This window comes from Dermochelys coriacea, chromosome 10, assembly GCF_009764565.3.
Source record: "Dermochelys coriacea isolate rDerCor1 chromosome 10, rDerCor1.pri.v4, whole genome shotgun sequence".
Taxonomy (NCBI): Eukaryota; Metazoa; Chordata; order Testudines; family Dermochelyidae; genus Dermochelys; species Dermochelys coriacea.
In genome coordinates, this window is record NC_050077.1 from 40346220 (window position 1) to 40366734 (window position 20515).

General features: G+C 46.2%; 1 protein-coding gene across 1 annotated transcript in view; it reads right to left on the reverse strand.

Moving 5' to 3' along the window:
* LOXL1 (lysyl oxidase like 1) overlaps positions 1 to 20515 on the reverse strand; it is a 38026-nt gene that overhangs the window by 1670 nt on the left and 15841 nt on the right. Inside the window, exons 2-6 of the mRNA XM_038419615.2 lie at positions 9044 to 9152; positions 6396 to 6533; positions 5483 to 5639; positions 3940 to 4035; positions 2897 to 3012 (exon numbers count right to left, since the gene is read on the reverse strand). Coding sequence (XP_038275543.1) covers positions 2897 to 3012; positions 3940 to 4035; positions 5483 to 5639; positions 6396 to 6533; positions 9044 to 9152 — 616 coding nt within the window. The remainder of the gene's footprint in view (positions 1 to 2896; positions 3013 to 3939; positions 4036 to 5482; positions 5640 to 6395; positions 6534 to 9043; positions 9153 to 20515) is intronic.

Genomic DNA, 20515 nt, shown 5'->3' on the forward strand with positions numbered 1-20515 from the left:
TGTTTCAGTACTCCTGGCTTGTGAAGCAGGTTGCTTGGGAGCTGCCAGCACTGGTGGAAGTTAGAGCAGCACTGAGGTTGCTCTAACTTGTCCCAGGGCCAAACTGACCTTCCCCAGCGGCCTCTGGAATAGGGAAAGTGGAAAGGTAGCATAATTCCCCTACATGCACCAAGTGCTGCTTTGACTCACTTGGGTAACTAGCCCTTTTCATAGAATCATAGAATATCAGGGTTGGGAGGGACCTCAGGAGGTCATCTAGTCCAACCCCCTGCTCAAAGCAGGACCAATCCCCAATTAAATCATCCCAGCCAGGGCTTTGTCAAGCCTGACCTTAAAAACTTCTAAGGAAGGAGATTCCACCACCTCCCTAGGTAACCCATTCCAGTGCTTCACCACCCTCCTAGTGAAAAAGTTTTTCTTAATATCCAACCTAAACCTCCCCCACTGCAACTTGAGACCATTACTCCTCGTTCTGTCATCTGCTACCACTGAGAACAGTCTAGATCCATCCTCTTTGGAACTCCCTTTCAGGTAGTTGAAAGCAGCTATCAAATCCCCCCTCATTCTTCTCTTCTGCAGACTAAATAGTTCAGTTCCCTCAGTGCTCCTCATAAGTCATGTGTTCCAGTCCCCTAATCATTTTTGTTGCCCTCTGCTGGACTCTTTCCAATTTTTCCACATCCTTCTTGTAGTGTGGGGCCCAAAACTGGACACAGTACTCCAGATGAGGCCACACCAATGCTGAATAGAGGGGAATGATCACGTCCCTCGATCTGCTGGCAATGCTCCTACTTATACAGCCCAAAATGCCGTTACCCTTCTTGCAACAAGGGCACACTGTTGACTCATATCCAGTTTCTCGTCCACTGTAACCCCTAGGTCCTTTTCTGCAGAACTGCTGCCTAGCCATTCGGTCCCTAGTCTGTAGCAGTGCATGGGATTCTTCAGTCCTCAGTGCAGGACTCTGCACTTGTCCTTGTTGAACCTCATCAGATTTCTTTTGGCCCAATCCTCTAATTTGTCTAGATCCCTTTGTATCCTATCCCTACCCTCCAGCATATCTGCCACTCCTCCCAGTTTAGTGTCATCTGCTAACTTGCTGAGGGTGCAATCCATGCCATCCTCCAGATCATTAATGAAGATATTGAACAAAACCATTTGGCTGAGGCTCTCCATGTGCTTCACAGACAATCCCTTAATCATCATGCCCCCTATGCAAAGATTCACCACACCTTACAGGTGGAGACCTAAGGAGGTTAAAGGCCTGATTTCTCGAGGTGGCAAAGTCAATGAGAGCGGCTGGTGCTAAGCACCTCTGAAAACCAAGCCGTAAGTGACATGCCAATGGTCACCCAGTGGGTCAATGGCAGAGCTGGGATGAGGACCCAGAGCTCCGTGTCCCCAGTCGTGTGCTTGAAGTACCCTAGGTTGTGTAAAGCAGCAGAGTGTGGGGAACAAGCCTTCACGGGCCTGGCGTGGGGGAACAGGTGGTGGGAGTGGAGGAAATTACCTAAGAGGCACATGGTGTTTCTTGCTTAAGAATTAGTGATGCAGACATCTCACGGGAATGGTGTTGATGAGACCACAGCCTAACATTGAATAAGGGAGCAGAGCAAGGTGTTTTTTGTTCTGTGGCAGAGGGCTGCTTGGGGAGCAGATCATTCTGAAGGTGGCAGCTGGATACAGAAGTACTCCATTTCAGGTGCCAACTGTTGCTCCACTAGACCAGGGGTTTTCAAACTGTGGCTTGGGACCCCATTTTAATGGGGTCACCAAAACTGGTGTTGGCCCTAGGCCCCAGCAAGTCTGAAGGACAAGCCCCACCACCCAGGGCTAAGGTTACATGCTCCCTTCCCAGGGCAGAAGCAATTGGGTTTCAGCTTTGCCCCTGCCCTGGGCAACGGGGCTCAGACAGCAGGGCTCGGGTGGGCTCAGTCTTCAGTCCCCCATCCTGGGGTCATGTAGTAATTTTTGTTGTCAGAAGGGGGTCATGATGCAATGAAGTTTGAGAACTGATGCACTAGACCCTTTCCCCACCCCTGATTCAAGTACCATTTCTGCATTTTCCATGCCCCTCCCCAACAGCAGCTCACTGGCAGCTCCATCCTCACATTTCCCTTTTCATCTGTAAGTCTACACCACCAAGAAGTGATGGAGGCAGAAGAAGAAAGAAGTGAGATGCCTGGATACCACAGGTTCCAGAGTAGCAGCCGTGTTAGTCTGTATTCGCAAAAAGAAAAGGAGTATTTGTGGCACCTTAGAGACTAACAAATTTATTTGAGCATAAGCTTTCGTGAGCTACAGCCCACTTCATCGGATGCCTTTTTTACTCTATACGGCTAAATTCAGTGCCTTGCATAATGACAGGTTTCAGAGTAGCAGCTATGCTAGTCTGCACTCGCAAAAAGAAAAGGAGGACCCGTGGCACCCCAGAAACCAACAAATCCACCTGAGCACAAGCTTTCGCGAGGTACAGCCCACCTCATCAGATGGAATCCTGGAATGCATCCAATGAAGTGAGCCGCAGCCCACGAAAGCCCACGCTCAAACAAATCTGCTAGTCTCTAAGGTGCCACAAGTACTCCCCCTCTCCCTGCGAACACAGACCAACACGGCTACTACTCTGAAACCTTTAAGAAGACTGGGACTTTTCATCTTGGAAAAGAGATGGCTAAGGGGAGATATGATTGAGGTCTATAAAATCATGATGGGTGTGGAGAAAATAGATCAGGAAGTGTTGTTTACTAGTTCTCATAACACAAGTACCAGGGGTCAGTAAATGAAATGAATAGGCAGCAGGTTTAAAACAAACAAAAGGATGTATTTCTTCACACACAGTAATGGAAGATCCCAGGCAAACAGACAAGAAGTGGGAAAGTTTCACCAGTGCTCTTACTGGGCAATTTTGCAGTTTGTAGTGGCAACGTAGCGTCCAGTATAGTGAATATTGCACCTCACAACATTGTTGGTGAAGTCTGACTCCAGCACCATGTACTTGGGGTTCACTTGAACCTGAGAAAACAAGACAAAGACCACATCAGGAAACAGTTCCTCTGATAGTCAGTGGAGAGAGAGAGAGAGAGAGAGATGTAATTGTGTGTTAGACCCCTTGTGTCTAGCTTGTCTATTTAGCTTGTAAATTAGGACAAGGACTAGCTACTACTCTGTGGCTGTACAGCACCTAGTGCAATGGGGCCCAGTTCTTGGCGGGTCCCTGGGCTCTACTGTAAACACATGATAATGTACAACTAGATTTTTTTTCAGTGAAAAATGCACATTATTTATATGGGTGGTGGGGGTGGTATTCCTTTTAGGGAAATAAACTATCATGGGCAGTTTTGCTTTTCTACTGTCACATTTTTTAGTTTTATGGTTTCTTCTCCAGGTAAAACTCCTCCACTTTTTTCCAAGAAAACAGTTTGTCATCCTGATGCAACCATCTTGCTTCACTGAAGCAAATGGTCAAAAAAAGAAAGCTATAAACAAAGAGAGTCAAATTCAGCGCTGGTGTAATTGGGTTTAGTTTCCCTTGAACTGAATGGCATTGTGCCCACTTGTAGCAGGGCTTAATTTGGTCCTAAAAATGTGTTTGAGTAAGAGTACACAATGACTTTCTTTCCATCTGTTCTTGGGGTGACCAGCTATTGTTTCATTTTCATACCTCTCCCCCACCCCTACTGTTACTTCTAATTGCCAATGTGTAGCTTGTGACTGGGCCCTCCGTGCAGCTGCTTCTGTCCTCAAACAAATGTGTGATCAGCCATATTATTCACACGCTTTGAGGATGGATGTTCACATCCAAGGGGACAGGCAATGGGGCTGTGGACACACACAAACCAAAATGCAGCATTAAATTCACCATGGATTTCACGAATAACTGCCTAGCTCTATTCATGGCAATGGCCCGTACAGAGAAACTCTGCATACAGGAAAACCAACCTTTAGGATGTAGTTTCCAGGCTGAACGTCTGTTATGTCAATCCACTGGCAATCAATGTCGGCATTGTAGGTGTCATAGCAACCGGGACTCAAGCCCTGACAGAAGGAAAGAGCAGTGCTCACAATTCATATGGCCCACACGGAACCATCAGTCCATCTAGTCTGACCTCCTGCATAACTCAGGGACTTTGCTTTTTATCTTTAGCATTTCTCATTTTTCCTTTTCTGTTGTTCCCTCTCTTTCTTTATATAGAAATATGTTCAGGAATTACCCACATTGCTCAATTCTGTGCAGGTGGCCTGTCTAGTCTGCAACTTTTACTATTGCAAAACACATGTTTTTCTCTCAGGAGCTGTGTTGCAGAGTCCATTCCATGTGGGCAAAGGAATCCAGTTCAGGTTCTTCTCCTTCCCAAGGGCTGCATGCAGAGTCCATGTGGTGGACACAATCATCCAGTTCAGGCATTTTGAATGCCAAGGGAACAAGCAGTCTGAGGACTCTGTCCATCAAATGTAATGCCTGTGATGGCTATATGAAAATACTGGAGTGGATTACTGTGCCCATCTGGAATAACTATTTTACCTCGTTTCAGGAAAAATTGGTGCATCTGTGTTTTGCTCAGCCCTATATATCTGAGCATCAGAAAGATTCAAGTGTGGAGTGCAGACTAATCCTATATACATATAAAAACACTGCTGAGTGCTCAGCCAAAGATGTCGCTGCCCTGGGTGCCTCTCCTTTCCCTGAGCTGGGCAAGCCCAGGAAACAGAGGAGCCAGAACCAGGGAAGTGGGGCCTGGCCGGTACACTTTTCACCAGGGTGGACTCCGACCCTTCCCCTCCTCTCCCCCCCCAAGCCAGCCCCCCACAGCCAGGCTAGCGTTGAGGGAGCCTGCCTGGGAAGCCCAGGCAGCAGCTGGGCGGAGACTGGGTCCCTCCACCTGCCCGGAGTGTGGGGGGCTGCTGAGGGCATCCCTGGCCCATGTCCCCCTCCCAGGGCAGGTGGAGGGACCCAGGCTCCGCACAGCTGCCCGCCTGGCTCTTATCATGGCCGGGCTATGATTCCGAGTCCCCCACACTCCTGGGCCGGAGCCAGGAAGGGGAGAGCTGCATGGGCAGCTGTGAGGAGCCTGGGTCTCTCTACCTGCCCTGGTCGGGGAGCCCGGAATGCGGGCAGGGGGCTGCTTTTGCTCCCCGGCCCCCCTCTGGCTTTGCAGGGGGAGGGGTGGACACCCCCCCCTTTGGGGATGGCTCCGGTGCCCGTGCCAGGAAATCAATAGGACATGCCCACCTGAGCCTGCTTGATATTCCACAGGGAGGTGTAACCCCTGCACTGGCATGATGCCCTGAGTGAGGGAGATTCCTGACCAGGTCCAGACACTCACTAATCCCTTCCCCAGCTCCCAGAGGTGACTCTTTCTGCCCACTCGCAGCTGGGTGTCCTAGGAGACTGGGGCGGTTGGGGAAGAAAGCCCTGCACTAAATTGCAGCCAGAGGATAGAGTGGCCCTGAATCTGTTGGACACATCTCCCCCTCCTCTCACCTGGGTATGTGAAGTGCAGGCATAGCGCTTCAGGTTCCCAAAATCGCAGGTGGTGTCCTCCAGGCAGAAGCTAGCCTTGTGACCCTCGGCCACCTTTCTCCCTGTGGCCGCATCCAGCAGGTCGTAGTGGCTGAACTCATCCATGCTGTGGTAGTGCCTGGGGGAAATCCAGGGCAGAGGCATGTACCACAGCGATATTCACAGATGTATGCTGGGTGGATGCAGGGGCACCAGAGCAGCCCAGGAGTGGGCGGGGGCAGGCAAAGTGGCAGGATCCCAGATCCTCCCCACCCCACATTTGGAAAATGCTGGGCCTCTGAGTGACAGAGTGTGTGGCTTCTTGAAAGCCACCTGCTCCCACAATGCATAGGTCACAATATTAGAAGCCTAAACTTCTCTTTGCCCATGGCACTCAGTTCAGGGGTACGTGATGATGTGGCCTGACCCTTTGGGATCAGCGCAGGACACTCACTCTGAGCAGCATGGAGACAGGAGGAGGAGCTGGCAGGGAAATGGTTTTGGGTTTGAGGGATGGGATAAATAAATATTGCAGAGAAAGGATGAAAGAAAAGAGGAGGAGAGGAAAAAAGAAAGAAGAAAAGGGTTGGAATGAGGGAACGAGAAAACAGAGAGAGGAAAGTAAGGTGGGAATGGAGGAGGCAAATCCATTGATCTATAGCCAGGGGTGGCTCTCATCCTCAGCATATTGACCTAGATCCCAGTTCAGCAAAACGCTGAAGCATGTGCTCAAGCTACTTTACTGAACCATAGCCTCGCCCTGAACCAGCCTGGGTGGCTCCCCATGGCTGGATACCAGCCTCTGCCCACCAAAGGATGGTTCCCTTGGCAAGGCCCTGTCACCCAGAGATGGACTAGTAAGTTGCTGAGGAGTGCCAAGTTCTCCTCAACTTACTGGTGGCAGCTGTGCCACTCCCAGTTGTGGCGGGGGCGGTTGGGCAGGAAGTCTGCTGTGCCCTGGTTCTTCACCCGCTGCGGGAACCTCAGCAGCACCCGGATGTCGTAGTCGGTGGCCTCGGGCGTGTAGGCAGTGCTGAAGGGGTTAAAAGGAAGGAAATGGGGGAGATGGGTGAAAGTCACTTCACCCTGAAAACAGCTGGTGACATCTGAGCACTGGATGGGCTGAGGGATGGAGCTTCTACTTGGAGTGGAGGGAATTTTTTTCAGTGAATAGATTTTTTTTTCTGAAAAATGCATTTTATTTCATTTTTTAGCTCAGAAACTGTTCCTGAATTCGGGTTAAAGCTGATCTATCCCTTCTGGGTTTGATTTTAAGTCAAAACTTTTCATTTCAGCTATTCAGTTTGAAGCAGCATTTTCTTTTCCAATGTGGCTGGTTATAAAAAACAAAGGGGTGGTGGGGGTGAAAACACATGAAGTTGGCTGAATCAGAACACAAAATTTGAAAGCAGATTACCGGTAATTTCAAAACAACTGCAACATTCCAAAATTAGAAAAGGAGTACCGGTGGCACCTTAGAGACTAACAAATTTATTAGAGCATAAGCTTTCGTGAGCTACAGCTCACTTCATCGGATGCATTCTGATGCATCCGATGAAGTGAGCTGTAGCTCACGAAAGCTTATGCTCTAATAAATTTGTTAGTCTCTAAGGTGCCACCGGTACTCCTTTTCTTTTTGCGAATACAGACTAACACGGCTGCTACTCTGATTCCAAAATTAGATTTTCCAAGTTTTTGATTTAATTAAATGTTTTGAAAAACATGGTTTTTGTTTTAATTGAACCAGCCTTTTCTTCAGCCAAACCAAAAAATTCATTATTTGCTCAGTTTAGCTTGTCATAACCTGCCCCTGGGAGGGAGGGCGAGGTAGGGGGAGGGAAAGGCTCTGCTACCCCATTGGAGGAGAAGGGTTATACAGAGTGTGACAAGACTGAGGCATAAATTGCTTAATTGTTGGGTTTAAGTGGTGCTAAGAGTCCAGCTGAGAACAGCTGCCCAGCTCCAAGTGGGCTCTTCACACAAAGTTCATTTTGAGCACAGGAACTGATTGCAATTCTATGTGTGCTCTAAACTTTACAGTGCGGGGAAGCTGAGATGAGTCATTGCAAGGGGAACAAAAATACATCACGTAAAATAACCTAGCCCCTCATTAAGATATGAGACGCATCTGCTAATACTGTGCATTCCAAGGCACATCTGCTTAATTAGGCCAGATTCTGATACTCTTACTCCTGTCGAACATCACCTTACTACACTGGTGTTAATGGCACTATGTACAGAGTAAGATACTACCCAATGTGAACAGCAGTATCAGAATCTGGTCCTTACCAAGCAAAGGCAATGTTTCATTATATTCAGCACAGCACTGCCTTAAGCACCTACAGAAATGCCAAGTAATTCCAGAGACTATTAGTGATGGTGGCATCTATCTATCTATCTATCTATCTTTCTATCTAATTTAATAGAATATCAATCACCAATGTATTCAGTGTATGAACTAGAAAGAACAGTTACACTAATCTTCACATTCCATTATATCCACAGTGAATGAAGGTAGATTTTCATAGGCACAAATGATTTTTTCTATTAAAAAAGGTTTTCATTGAAATTTTTTGTCCCTTCTCGGAAATATGGACATGTGCAGAAAAGGGCTGTACAACAGTAAAACAACAATCCTCAGATTCATTCTCTCCTAGACTTCCTGTTTAGTGATTTTGCTGGCCACATTTGCGCACCTCTGAGTTAACAGCTGGCACCGGAAGCTTTCCAAATTCAACCAGATTTTTGGCTGGCCCATCATTAATACCAAGGTAGTGACAACAGTATCATGAACTCCAAACATTAAAAAATCATGAGTTGGGCATTCAAAAATCATGAGATTGTTTAAAAATCATGAGATTGAAAAAATTGGATTATTTTTCTTTGCCTTCAGGTTTCTGAGCCTTTAAGTTTAATAAAAAGAAAAGGAGTACTTGTGGCACCTTAGAGACTAACAAATTTATTAGAGCATAAGCTTTCGTGAGCTACAGCTCACTTCACGAAAGCTTACGCTCTAATAAATTTGTTAGTCTCTAAGGTGCCACAAGTACTCCTTTTCTTTTTGCGAATACAGACTAACATGGCTGCTACTCTGAAACCTTTAAGTTTAATGTTTTCAAGCTTTTCTCTGCAACCACGAGGGTTAGAAACTTCTTTTATAAAGGAAAGTTCAGATTCTCCCCTAATCTCCTGACTCCAGGAACTGGGCTTCAGAGAGAACCCCAAATAGTACAATACTCATGATATAATCAGGTTTCAGAGTAGCAGCCGTGTTAGTCTGTATTCGCAAAAAGAAAAGGAGTACTTGTGGCACCTTAGAGAATAACAAATTTATTAGAGCATAAGCTTTTGTGAGCTACAGCTCACTTCATTGGATGCATTTGGTGGAAAATACCACCAAATGCATCCGATGAAGTGAGCTGTAGCTCACAAAAGCTTATGCTCTAATAAATTTGTTAGTCTCTAAGGTGCCACAAGTACTCCTTTTCTTTTTTCATGATATAATCATAAGAGTTGGCAACATGGAGTCACCCATTTCCTTACCTGGCGAGGCACTTTTCCTCAGCAGCACAGCGGAGAGAGTAGAGATGAGCTCTCTGGATGTAGGTGGAGGCCTGGACATAGTTTGGATCAGGTACTAAGTCAGGGAGGCCTGTAAAAGATAGAGACGCAGCCTGTTTCAGAAAAGCCTGAAAATACATCAGCCACTTAAAGACTAATGGGAGCTGCTCGCTATGTGCGTCTGACACAGCAGTATTCTCAGACTTGGAGGCAGCTGCTCCTAATCTCATTGGGAAGGCTTGCCTTGGTGACTGCCATGTTTTTTTAATTTCAGCTAAAGATGGAAAATTCTCCTCACTTCCCCCCTCACACCTCCGTTTCATTGGCAAATCAAATTCTTACATTTTCAAAGGCTGGCTGCTCCATCCAGCCTCCTGGAACTGATTAAATTAAAGATTCCATTGCCTGGGTTACCCATCAGATTTGCAATAGATTGTGGCTTCTTTTTCCTTCCAAACCAGCAGAGATAGCAATTAGCTTAGTACCAACCTGGCTGGGAAGACAGCACCAGAAATGAGTTCTTCCTATTTAATTATTTATTTTTAAAGTGAATTTAGTGGGCATGAAAGATTAACAGCCTTGGTAACATGCCAGGGAATCCACATACAAGTGATAGCACAGAAATCAGTAATGGAAGCTTTTGATCAATTCACTCCTTTTGGCTAGACCACACCACCTCTCTGGGTGGTTTACCAGGAATCTGAAAAGGAAAAGAGGCTGCCAAGATACTGTGCATTCTAGATCTGGGTGCTGTGATGGTTACAGGTGATACTGACAGGGCTTTTCCAGGGAACTAATGCCCTCTGCATTAGACAATCTGATTGCTTAAATTTTCTCTCGATGTTCCACTGAACTCAGAATGTGTCATACTCAGAAAGGGGAGGGTATAATCTTGGCCCCAGGGATGTCACTAGGACATTACAAACACAAGTTTCAGGAATTCTGATCAGGGAAAGGATCTGGGGATAGGCATGTGGTGAAACACACTTGGGCAATATACAAAATTTGGCGGCAGAATGCTAACATAACTTACATTGATTAAACTTTATAGTGTAGACATGGCCTGTGAAACCAACATCTCACAAGCTGGATACTGGGACTTAGTGAGAGGAGAATGATCATTACAACTCTATAAAAGGGCTAGTCCAGGATGTTGCTGCCTTGCTGGAGTATGGGGCACCGTAACTCTAGTTGAGATATAATGGGAGAGAGATTAATATTTGGCAAAAGTATAGAAGGTGGCAAATAGGGAGCTAATCTAGTTATGAGAAGAGGTGAGGGGCCAATATTTACCTTCCTTCACACTGAAAGGGGTGTATGATGCAGGTAAACAACCGATTTCATGTTCTCTCCACAGGTACTAATGCGGAGAGTGAACTAGATGATACATCTGAGGGAAGGGAAAAGAAGGAGACTCCGCCGATTGGAAGGCATGAGATGCACTGTCCTAGGGATGGGGGTTCCATGACCACCATTCCCAAGAGAAGGAGGCGGGTGGTGGTGGTCGGGGAATCTCTCCTCAGGGGGACTGAGTCATCTATCTGCCGCCCTGACCGGGAAAACCAAGAAGTCTGCTGCTTGCCAGGAGCTAGGATTCATGATGTGACGGAGAGACTGCCAAGACTCATCAAGCCCTCAGATCGCTACTCCCTCCTGCTTCTCCATGTGGGCACCAATGATACTGCCAAGAATGACCTTGAGTAGATCACTGCAGACTACGTGGCTCTGGGAAGAAGGATAAAGGAGTTTGAGGCACAAGTGGTGTTCTCGTCCATCCTCCCCATGGAAGGAAAAGGCCTGGGTAGAGACCGTCGAATCGTGGAAGTCAACGAATGGCTATGCAGGTGGTGTCGGAGAGAAGGCTTTGGATTCTTTGACCATGGGATGGTGTTCCAAGAAGGAGGAGTGCTAGGCAGAGACGGGCTCCACCTAACGAAGAGAGGGAAGAGCATCTTCGCAAGCAGGCTGGCTAACCTAGTGAGGAGGGTTTTAAACTAGGTTCACCGGGAGAAGAAGACCAAATCCCTGAGGTAAGTGGGGATGTGGGATACCAGGAGGAACCACGAGCAGGAGAGTGCGAGAGAGGAGGGCTCCTGCCTCATACTAAGAAAGCAGGACAAACAGCAAGTTATCTCAAGTGCCTATACACAAATGCAAGAAGCCTGGGAAACAAGCAGGGAGAACAGGAAGTCCTGGCACAGTCAAGGAATTATGATGTGATTGGAATAACAGAGACTTGGTGGGATAACTCACATGACTGGAGTACTGTCGTGGATGGATATAAACTGTTCCGGAAGGACAGGCAGGGCAGAAAAGGTGGGGGAGTTGCATTGTATGTAAGAGAGCAGTCTGACTGCTCAGAGCTCCGGTATGAAACCACAGAAAAACCTGAGAGTCTCTGGATTACGTTTAGAAGTGTGAGCAACAATGGTGATATCGTGGTGGGAGTCTGCTATAGACCACTGGTCCAGGGGGATGAGGTGGACGAGGCTTTCTTCTGCAACTAATGAAAGTTACTAGATCACAAGCCCTGGTTCTTATGGGAGACTTCAATCACCCTGATATCTGCTGGGAGAGCAATATAGCGGTACACAGACAATCCAGGAAGATTTTGGAAAGTGTAGGGGACAATGTCCTGTTGCAAGTGCTGGAGGAACCAACTAGGGACAGAGCTCTTCTTGACCTGCTGCTCACAAACTGGGAAGAATTAGTAGGGGAAACAAAAGTGGATGGGAACCTGGGAGGCAGTGACCATGAGATGGTTGAGTTCAGGATACTGACACGGGAAGAAAGGAGAGCAGCAGAATACGGACCCTGGACTTCAGAAAAGCAGACTTTGACTCCCTCAGGGAACTGATGGGCAGGATCCCCTGGGAGAATAACATGAAGGGGAAAGGAGTCCAGGAGAGCTGGCTGTATTTTAAAGAATCCTTATTGAGGTTACAGGGACAAACCATCCCCATGTGTAGAAAGAATAGTAAATATGGCAGGCGACCAGCTTGGCTTAACAGTGAAATCCTTACTGTTCTTAAACACAAAAAAGAAGCTTACAAGAAGTGGAAGATTGGACAAATGACCAGGAAAGAGTATAAAAATATTGCTCGGGCATGCAGGAGTGAAATCAGGAAGGCCAAATCACACCTGGAGTTGCAGCTAGCAAGAGATGTTAAGAGTAACAAGAAGGATTTCTTCAGGTATGTTAGCAACAAGAAGAAAGTCAAGGAAAGTGTGGGCCCCTTACTGATTGAGGGAGGCAACCTAGTGACAGAGGATGTGGAAAAAGGTAATGTACTCAGTGCTTTTTTTGCCTCTGTCTTGACGAACAAGGTCAGCTCCCAGACTACTGCACTGGGCAGCACAGCATGGGGAGGAGGTGATCAGCCCTCTATGGAGAAAGAAGTGGTTCAGGACTATTTAGAAAAGCTGGAGGAGCACAAGTCCATGGGGCCGGATGTGCTCCATCTGACAGTGCTAAAGGAGTTGGAGGAAGGTGGATAGAAAGTTGACTAGATTGTCGGGCTCAACGGGTAGTGATCAATGGCTCCATGTCTAGTTGGCAACCAGTATCAAGTGGAGTGCTCCAAGGGTCGGTCCTCGGGCCGGTTTTGTTCAATATCTTCATAAATGATCTGGAGGATGGTGTGGATTGCACCCTCAGCAAGTTTGCAGGTGACACTAAACTGGGAGAAGAGGTAGATATGCTGGAGGGTAGGGATAGGATACAGAGGGATCTAGACAAATTAGAGGATTGGGCCAAAAGAAATCTGATGAGGTTCAACAAGGACAAGTGCAGAATCCTGCACTTAGGACGGAAGAATCCCATGCACTGCTACAGACTAGGGACCGAATGGCTCGGCAGCAGTTCTGCAGAAAAGGACCTAGAGGTTACAGTGGACAAGAAGCTGGATATGAGTCAACAGTGTGCCGTTGTTGCCAAGAAGGCCAATGGCATTTTGGGATGTATAAGTAGGGGCATTGCCAGCAGATCCAGGGACGTGATCGTTCCCCTCTATTCGACATTGGTGAGTCCTCATCTGGAATACTGTGTCCAGTTTTGGGCCCCACACTACAAGAAGGATGTGGAAAAATTGGAAAGAGTCCAGTGGAGGGCAACAAAAATGATTAGGGGACTGGAACACATGACTTATGAGGAGAGGCTGAGGGAACTGGGATTGTTTAGTCTGCAGAAGAGAAGAATGAGGAGGGATTTGATATGTGTTTTCAACTACCTGAAAGGAGGTTCCAAAGAAGATGGATCTAGACTGTTCTAGATCTAGTGCTGCAGGGCTGGAGCACCCACGGAAAAAAATTAGTGGATGCTTAGCACCCAACGGCAGCTAGCTCCTCCCCTTCCCCTCCCACCCAGTGCCTCCTGCCTGCTGAAGATCAGCTGTTCCATGGCGTGCAGGAGGTGCTGGGCGGAGCGGGAGGAGCAGGGATGGGAAGAGGCAGTGGTCGGGTGGCAGTGGGGGCATGGGGAAAGGGGTGGAGCAGGGGTTGGGGTGGAGCAGGGGTTGGAGTAGCAGGCGTTGAGCACCTCCGGGGCATGGAGGAAGCCAGAGCCTGTGGGTGGTGCCATCAAAAGGTCAATTGCAGAAATCAGAGCTGCAAAGTCTGTAGGTGGCCAGCCGATGCAGGCTTCTCCTGCATTTTTAAGTATATCAGAAGCAGGAAGCCTGCTAAACAACACGTGGGTCCAGTGGACGATTGAGATGCTAAAGGAGCACTCAAGGACAATAAGGTCATTGCGGAGAAACTAAATGAATTCTTTGCTTCAGTCTTCATGGCTGAGGATATGAGGAAGATTCCTAAACCGGAGTCATTGTTTTTAGGTGACAAATCTGAGGAATTGTTCCAAATTGAGGTGTCATTAGAGGAGATTTTGGAAGAAACTGATAAATTAAACAGTAATAAGTCACCAGGACCAGATGGCATTCACCCAAGAGTTCTGAAGGAACTCATATGTGAAATTGCAGAACTTCTAACTGTGGTATGCAAACTTTAAATCATTTAAATCAGCTTCTATACCAAATGACTGGAGGATAGATAATGTGACATCATTTTTTTTTAAAAGGGCTCCAGAGGTGATCCCAGCAATTACAGCCTGACTTCAGTACCGGGCAAACTGGTTAAAACTATCATAAAGAACAGAATTGTCAGCCATATAGATGAACATAATTTGTTGTGGAAGAGTTAACATGGTTTTTGTAAAGGGAAATCATGCCTCATCAATCTACTAGAATTCTTTGAGGGGATCAACAAGTATGTGGACAAGGGGGATCCAGTGGATATAGTTTACTTAGATTTTCAGAAAATCTTTGACAAGGTCACTCACCAAAGGCTCTTAAGCAAAGTAAGTGTCATGAGATAAGAGGGAAGGTCCTCTCATGGAATGGTAACTGGTTAAAAGATAGGAAACAAAGGGTAGAAATAAATAGTCAGTTTTCAGAATGGAGAGAGGTAAATAGTAGTGTCCCTCAGGGGTCTGTACTGGGACCAGTCCTATTTAACATATTCATAAATGATCTGGAAAAAGGGGTAAACATTGAAGTGGCAAAATTTGCAGATGATACAAAACTACTCAAGATAGTTAAGCCCAAAGCAGACTGAAAGAGTTACAAAAGGATCTCACAAAACTAGGTGACTGGGCAACAAAATGGCAGATGAAATTCAATGTTGATAAGTGCAAAGTAATTCATGTTGGAAAACATAATCCCAAGTATACGTATAAAATGATGGGGGGGAGGGTGTCTAAATTTGTTGTTACCATTCAAGAAAGAGATCTTGGAGTTATTGTGGATAGTTCTCTAAAAACATCCACTCAATGTGCAGCAGCAGTCAAAAAAGCTAAGAGAATGTTGGAAATCATTTAGAAAAGGATAGATAATAAGACAGAAAATATCATATTGCCTCTATATAAATCCATGATGTGCCCACATTTTGAACACTGCATGCAGATGTGGTCATCCCATCTCAAAAAAGATATATGGAAAAGGTTCAGAAAAAGGCAACAAAAATGATTAGGGGTATGGAAGAGCTTCCGTATGAGGAGAGATTAATAAAACTGGGACTTTTCAACTTGGAAAAGAGATGACTAAGGGAGGATATGATAGGGGTCTATAAAATCATGATTGGTGTGGAGAAAGTAAATAAGGAAGTGTTATTTACTTTTTCTCATAACACAAGAACTAGGGGTCACCAAATGAAATTAATAGGCAGCAGGTTTAAAACAGACAAAAAGAAGTATTTTTTTACACAACGCACAGTCAGCCTGTGGAACTCTGCCAGAGGATGTTGTGAACGCCAAGGCTATAACAGGATACAAAAAAGAACTAGATAAAATAATGGAGGATAGGTCCATCAATGACTAATAGCCAGGATGGGCAGGGATGTTGTCCCTACCCTGTTTGTCAGAAGTTGGGAATGGGTGACAAGGAATGGATCACTTGATGATTACCTGTTCTATTAATTCCCTCTGGGGCACCTGACATTGGCCACTGTCAGAAGACAGGATACTGAGCTAGATGGACCTTTGGTCTGACATGGTATGGCTGTTCTTATGTTTCTCTAACATAGTCTCCAGTGCTTTGTGCAGCCCCCTTCGCACAGTCCAAGGGCTGGGGGGCCCACTCCTTCCCTTGTGACGTTACATCCCAGCCAAATATTCTAAAGCAAGGGGATGCGGCTGAATGGGAGAAAGGCTCCTTTTGGGAGAACTGCTTTTACAGAGGGGGCAATTATCCCAGGGAATGGACTTCAACCAGGAGCACAACCAGGGAGAAGGCTCAGAAGAGAGTGGGAGAGACATTGAGAGCAGGGCCAAGTTCAGACCATGGGGTGCCCTAGACAAACCCCACATGGTGTCCCTGTGGCCCTATCCCTGATTCATGACCCTCCCTCCCACTCCTTCAGGAGGCTGCAGGAGTCAGAATTAAGATGAATGGGGCAGTCCACACCTCTTGGAACTATGGTTTCAGGCTGCCTGTAGACTCAGGCAGGCATCAGTTACATTCAGTTCACCATGTCAAGCTTTCTTTGCATCCATGAGGGCTAAACATGTTTGTGTTAGCCGAGAGCTCTGCTCTCAGGCTGTGACTTCAGGAACTGCGACGCTAGGCACAGGCCAAACTGTCCTGAGCCAGACATCAAAACATGTTGCACACGCATTGCAGCTAGTGAGGCAAGTGTACAGAGAGGAATGGGATGCCTGGGCTGCTTTCCATCCTGGATTGTTGTTATTTTGTCTCCTGGCCCTTCATGCTCCTCCAGCACATTCCCATCAGACTCTCCTGTTTCCAGGTTCCAAAGTGAGGTAAAGTAAGTGCTCAGCGCCAGCCTCCCCAATGTTGCCAAGGGATGTCTTCCCATCTTACTTTAGAAGAGTAGATTAGCTCACAGTGGCTTAGCATCAGTTTATCCTCATTCTTGTGCCATATCCCCAGACCAGTCTCACGCCTCAGGAAGGAGGCCCATGCTGGAAGATGAAGCCTTATAGCAGAGGCAGAGTGAGGCAAGATGTTGGCAATGGCCGGGAAAGGGCTGGGTTAGGAGATAGGGCTGGGGGGTGGCTGAGTCATTACAGAGCTCAGCTGGAAGTAGAGCCTCAGTCTTCAGAGCTCCTGAAGGGCAGTGGCAAAAAAAATGACATGATCCCATTACTATGAATGGGGGAGTGAGTTTGGCCTAATGGTTGGACCTGGGGGGAGCTGGGGCTCTTCCATTTGTGCCTCTGCCCTCAGTCCCAGTGTGCCAATGACTGGGGAGATTGCTTCACCTTGCTGTGCTGCAGTTCCAGTAACCTCCCTCATGACGCTGGACAAGTTTGCACTTATAAAAGGCTTTTAGATCCTGCTTCAGGGTGACTATGGTCTAGAGGGCTGGGCTTCAGGGGATCTGGGTGCTATTCCTCAGCTCTGCCACTGACTCCCTGTGGGATCTTGGGCAAGTCACACCTATGTGCTGTACCTCAGTTTCCCTCTCTGTTGAATGGGGATAATGTTGCACACCCCTGTTTGTGAACCACCATCACCCCTATGGGTGACAAGCTCCAGCTGTTATTTAAATACCAGGGTACACTGTACTGTACAAGTGGAAGGATTACTACTTATCCCCAGCATCAGCGCTGATGCCCCAGCAGACCAATCCCCAAGCTCTACAGCCCCGTCTCCCCCTTTCTTCTGTATTTCAGAGTGCAATCAGACCTCACGGTTATGGCATAGTCCTCCTCCTTTGACTACAATTTGTAATGGATCTGCAGCCCAGCTTCCCACAGCAGAGCAGCTCAGGTGAGCTTCAGACAATCTGGGATGCTTGTGCAAAGTGAGCTTTACGTGGTTCATCCTTTGCCTGTGTTGCAACAAGCCTTCCTCTGTGCTGCCATGGGTTTGCTGAATTCCAGAGACTTCAGCTCTGCTCCAGCTCCTGCTGGAGTCAATGGGAACCTTTCCATCAGTTTCAACGGGAACTGGATCAGGTCCTGAGTGTTTTTTTTTTCCAGAGAACAATGCATTCTTGTTTCTTGAACTGCTTTCCCTGGAGAAATCACGTCACTAGATTGGATCTTGTTTCCTGCCTCTATGCTTGGTCATTTCTGGTGATGTAATGCACAGGGGGATTTGAACACAAAGACAAGGAGAAGGCATCAGGGGAAGCAAATGTTTTTTCGAAAGAAACTGTTCACTAAAAAGAAAAGAAAAGAAAAGATGAACACCCCAGGCTGATCAGCCATACTTCGGGGAAGGAATTCAGAACTGGGACCCATCCTTCTTCCTTGATGATTTGTGCCTACATTATAGAAAGGAACATTGCCAGGGGATTGGTCATTATTTATAAAAATGTTTCCTTTTCACTGATGTTTATAATAAATCTTGGGAACTTGAGACAGCAATCAGATTCCTTTACCAACATGGATCTTCCCTTCCCACAAGTTTCTGCACTGCCTTGTTATTGTAGGGCTGCTCAAAAGCACTGGGCGGAGCTCAGTGGTTTGTTATTGTAGGGTTGCTTATATATGCAGGGCTGCACTCCCTGATTTGTTATTCTAATCAATAGTGCTGTACTGTGCATGCTGGTTGGCAATTGAAGAGGGGGCTCACTAATTCTGGGTTGCGCGTACTGATTTGTTATTTTAGGGTTGCTTTCAATCGCTGGGTTGCATGACCTGCTCAATCAATGGGAGTTCTGTCTGAAGAAGCACTGAGAAAGAATGGCAAGATTTGGTCTTTATGTCAAGAATCCTCAACATATTTGAATAATAACTGAATATAAAACATTTTTGATTGTGGCTTAAGCAACTATCAAGTGTACCTGCTAAAGAACCACAACTGTGCTTGAGAACAGCATTAATGGATGTACAAGTCTTACAAGGATCCTTAAACTAAGTTCTTCTGTTCCTTTCCCATCAAGAAGCTAGGCTTTCTTTCTTTCTTTCTTTCTTTCTTTCTTTCTTTCTTTCTTTCTTTCTTTCTTTCTTTCTTTCTTTCTTTCTTTCTTAATTCAGTGCTGGTAAAAGGAGGCAGACTGGCAGCCTCACCACACGTAGCTCAAAAATGAAAACATTTCATGAAAAATTTATCAACATTTCCCCACCCTTTTTTGAAAACTGAAATTTTGAAAATTCCTCAAAAAACAAACAAAACAATCAAACAAACAGGCCTCCGCTGCCAACCAAACCCATTCTGACCAGCCCCATAGTTAGTTGAAAAATAGGGAAAATTTTTCATCAACATTATCCAGATTTTTTTTGTTTTGAAATTTCACATCAACATCCAAAAAATGTTGACTGAAAAAACTTGTTCTTCGTCCTTTTCCTATGGCTTCATTACAACAAGAGATGGAGTTTTACATCGAGATAGTGATGAGAATGCTGTTTGGGGCGCAGAACAGAGGGCTGGGAGTCAGAACCCCTGGCTTATGTTTCTGGCTCTTGCCACTGACTTGCTGTATGATAAGTTCTTTCTTATAGTTTATCCTTCCATAAAATGGGTATGGTGGTTACCTGCACAAATGTTGGGAAAGGAGCTGTATAAGTGTAACGTGTTATTGCAAGACACCTCCAACAAGTGATGTGTTTGAAATGAAACCTGAGGACAGAGGGAGGAGACAGCAGAATATGGAACCATTTGCTTTAGATCACCAGTTCAAATCCATTTGTTAGAGGGCAAGTGACTCCATCATCAAACCACCCCTGCAATGTAAGCAGATTATCACTCTTGTCTCAGGGGAAGGCCAAGAATTGATCGGGCCACACGTGCTGAACTGCACTCTCCCACCTTGAACCCCAGGTCAGGCCTGAGGCACACAAGGCTGAAGGCAAAGTGAGCTGAGCTTTGCATTTCTGCTGCAGGGGCTGTGGCCAAGGAGAGCCTTCGGTCCCCAGTAGGATCTAAGTGAACTTGAGTAAAACTGAGATCTTGTTGGCAATGCAGCCCCTTCCCCCTTCTAGCTCTGTAAGTCGAACCGGCTGGACTCAGGGTTGGAGGGAGCAGAGCTCATTAAGCCTGCAGCTTTATGTTCCTGTACATGTAAGTGCTTCAGTGCCCAGATACTACGGTGATGGGCATTCTTTAAGGATCCGATCCATTGCCTACTGAAGGCAGTGAAAAGACTCCAATTGGCTTCAATAAAAGTTGGCCCTAAATTCTTGATATAAACAGACCGTCGAAAGCCGAAGGAATCAGTGAACCATGAAAGTTGGAAAGAAAGAGAGTAATGGAAAGTGACCTCGCTCCATAAGATAGGAAGGAAGTGAAGATGCAGGATTCTAGTTGGTTAAAAAATCCCAGTGACTTTTGTAGGAATTTTTGGAAAAAAAGAAAACCCCTTTTTTCCCCTCCTGAAATTTCCTATAAACATTGCTTGGGGTTTTTTCAACAAGAAGAAACCTCAAACCCCAAAACATTTGTTTTTTGAAAAATCGTTTTGGGATTAGAAATCAGTTTCTGGTAACAATTTTTCAATGCAAAAGGGAATAATTTGATCAGAATTAATATTTTCTGCAAAAATGTTCATTTTTGGCTAAAAAGCCATTTTTGGTTGAAAAAAAAAACGCCCTGCAGCATCCAGGGTCAACCTCAGCTTCCTAGCAAACTGATCTGCCATGGAATGTTGCCATTACCAGTAGGCAGGGTGGCCCAAGGAACGGGGACACTCTCCCTCTCATTCCCTTCCCCTCCAGGTGCCATAAGTTGTGCCATAAGTGCCATCATTAAAAGCCATCTCAGCTGACAAAGGTAAACCGCCAGTTCTCCAGTCACTCCGGCTGCAAAGCCCCAACTTTCCACTTGTTCTTTTCTTCATCTGGTTTTATGACCATGCCCACAAGCCAAGTACCAGTGATGCTTTGATAAGTACTCAGCAGCTAACCTGAACCTTTTGCAACTGGAGCCAATGCCATCCCAAGGTCTAAATGGCTCCAGTCATAACGATCAAAGGTATTCCATGGCTGTAGTGTCT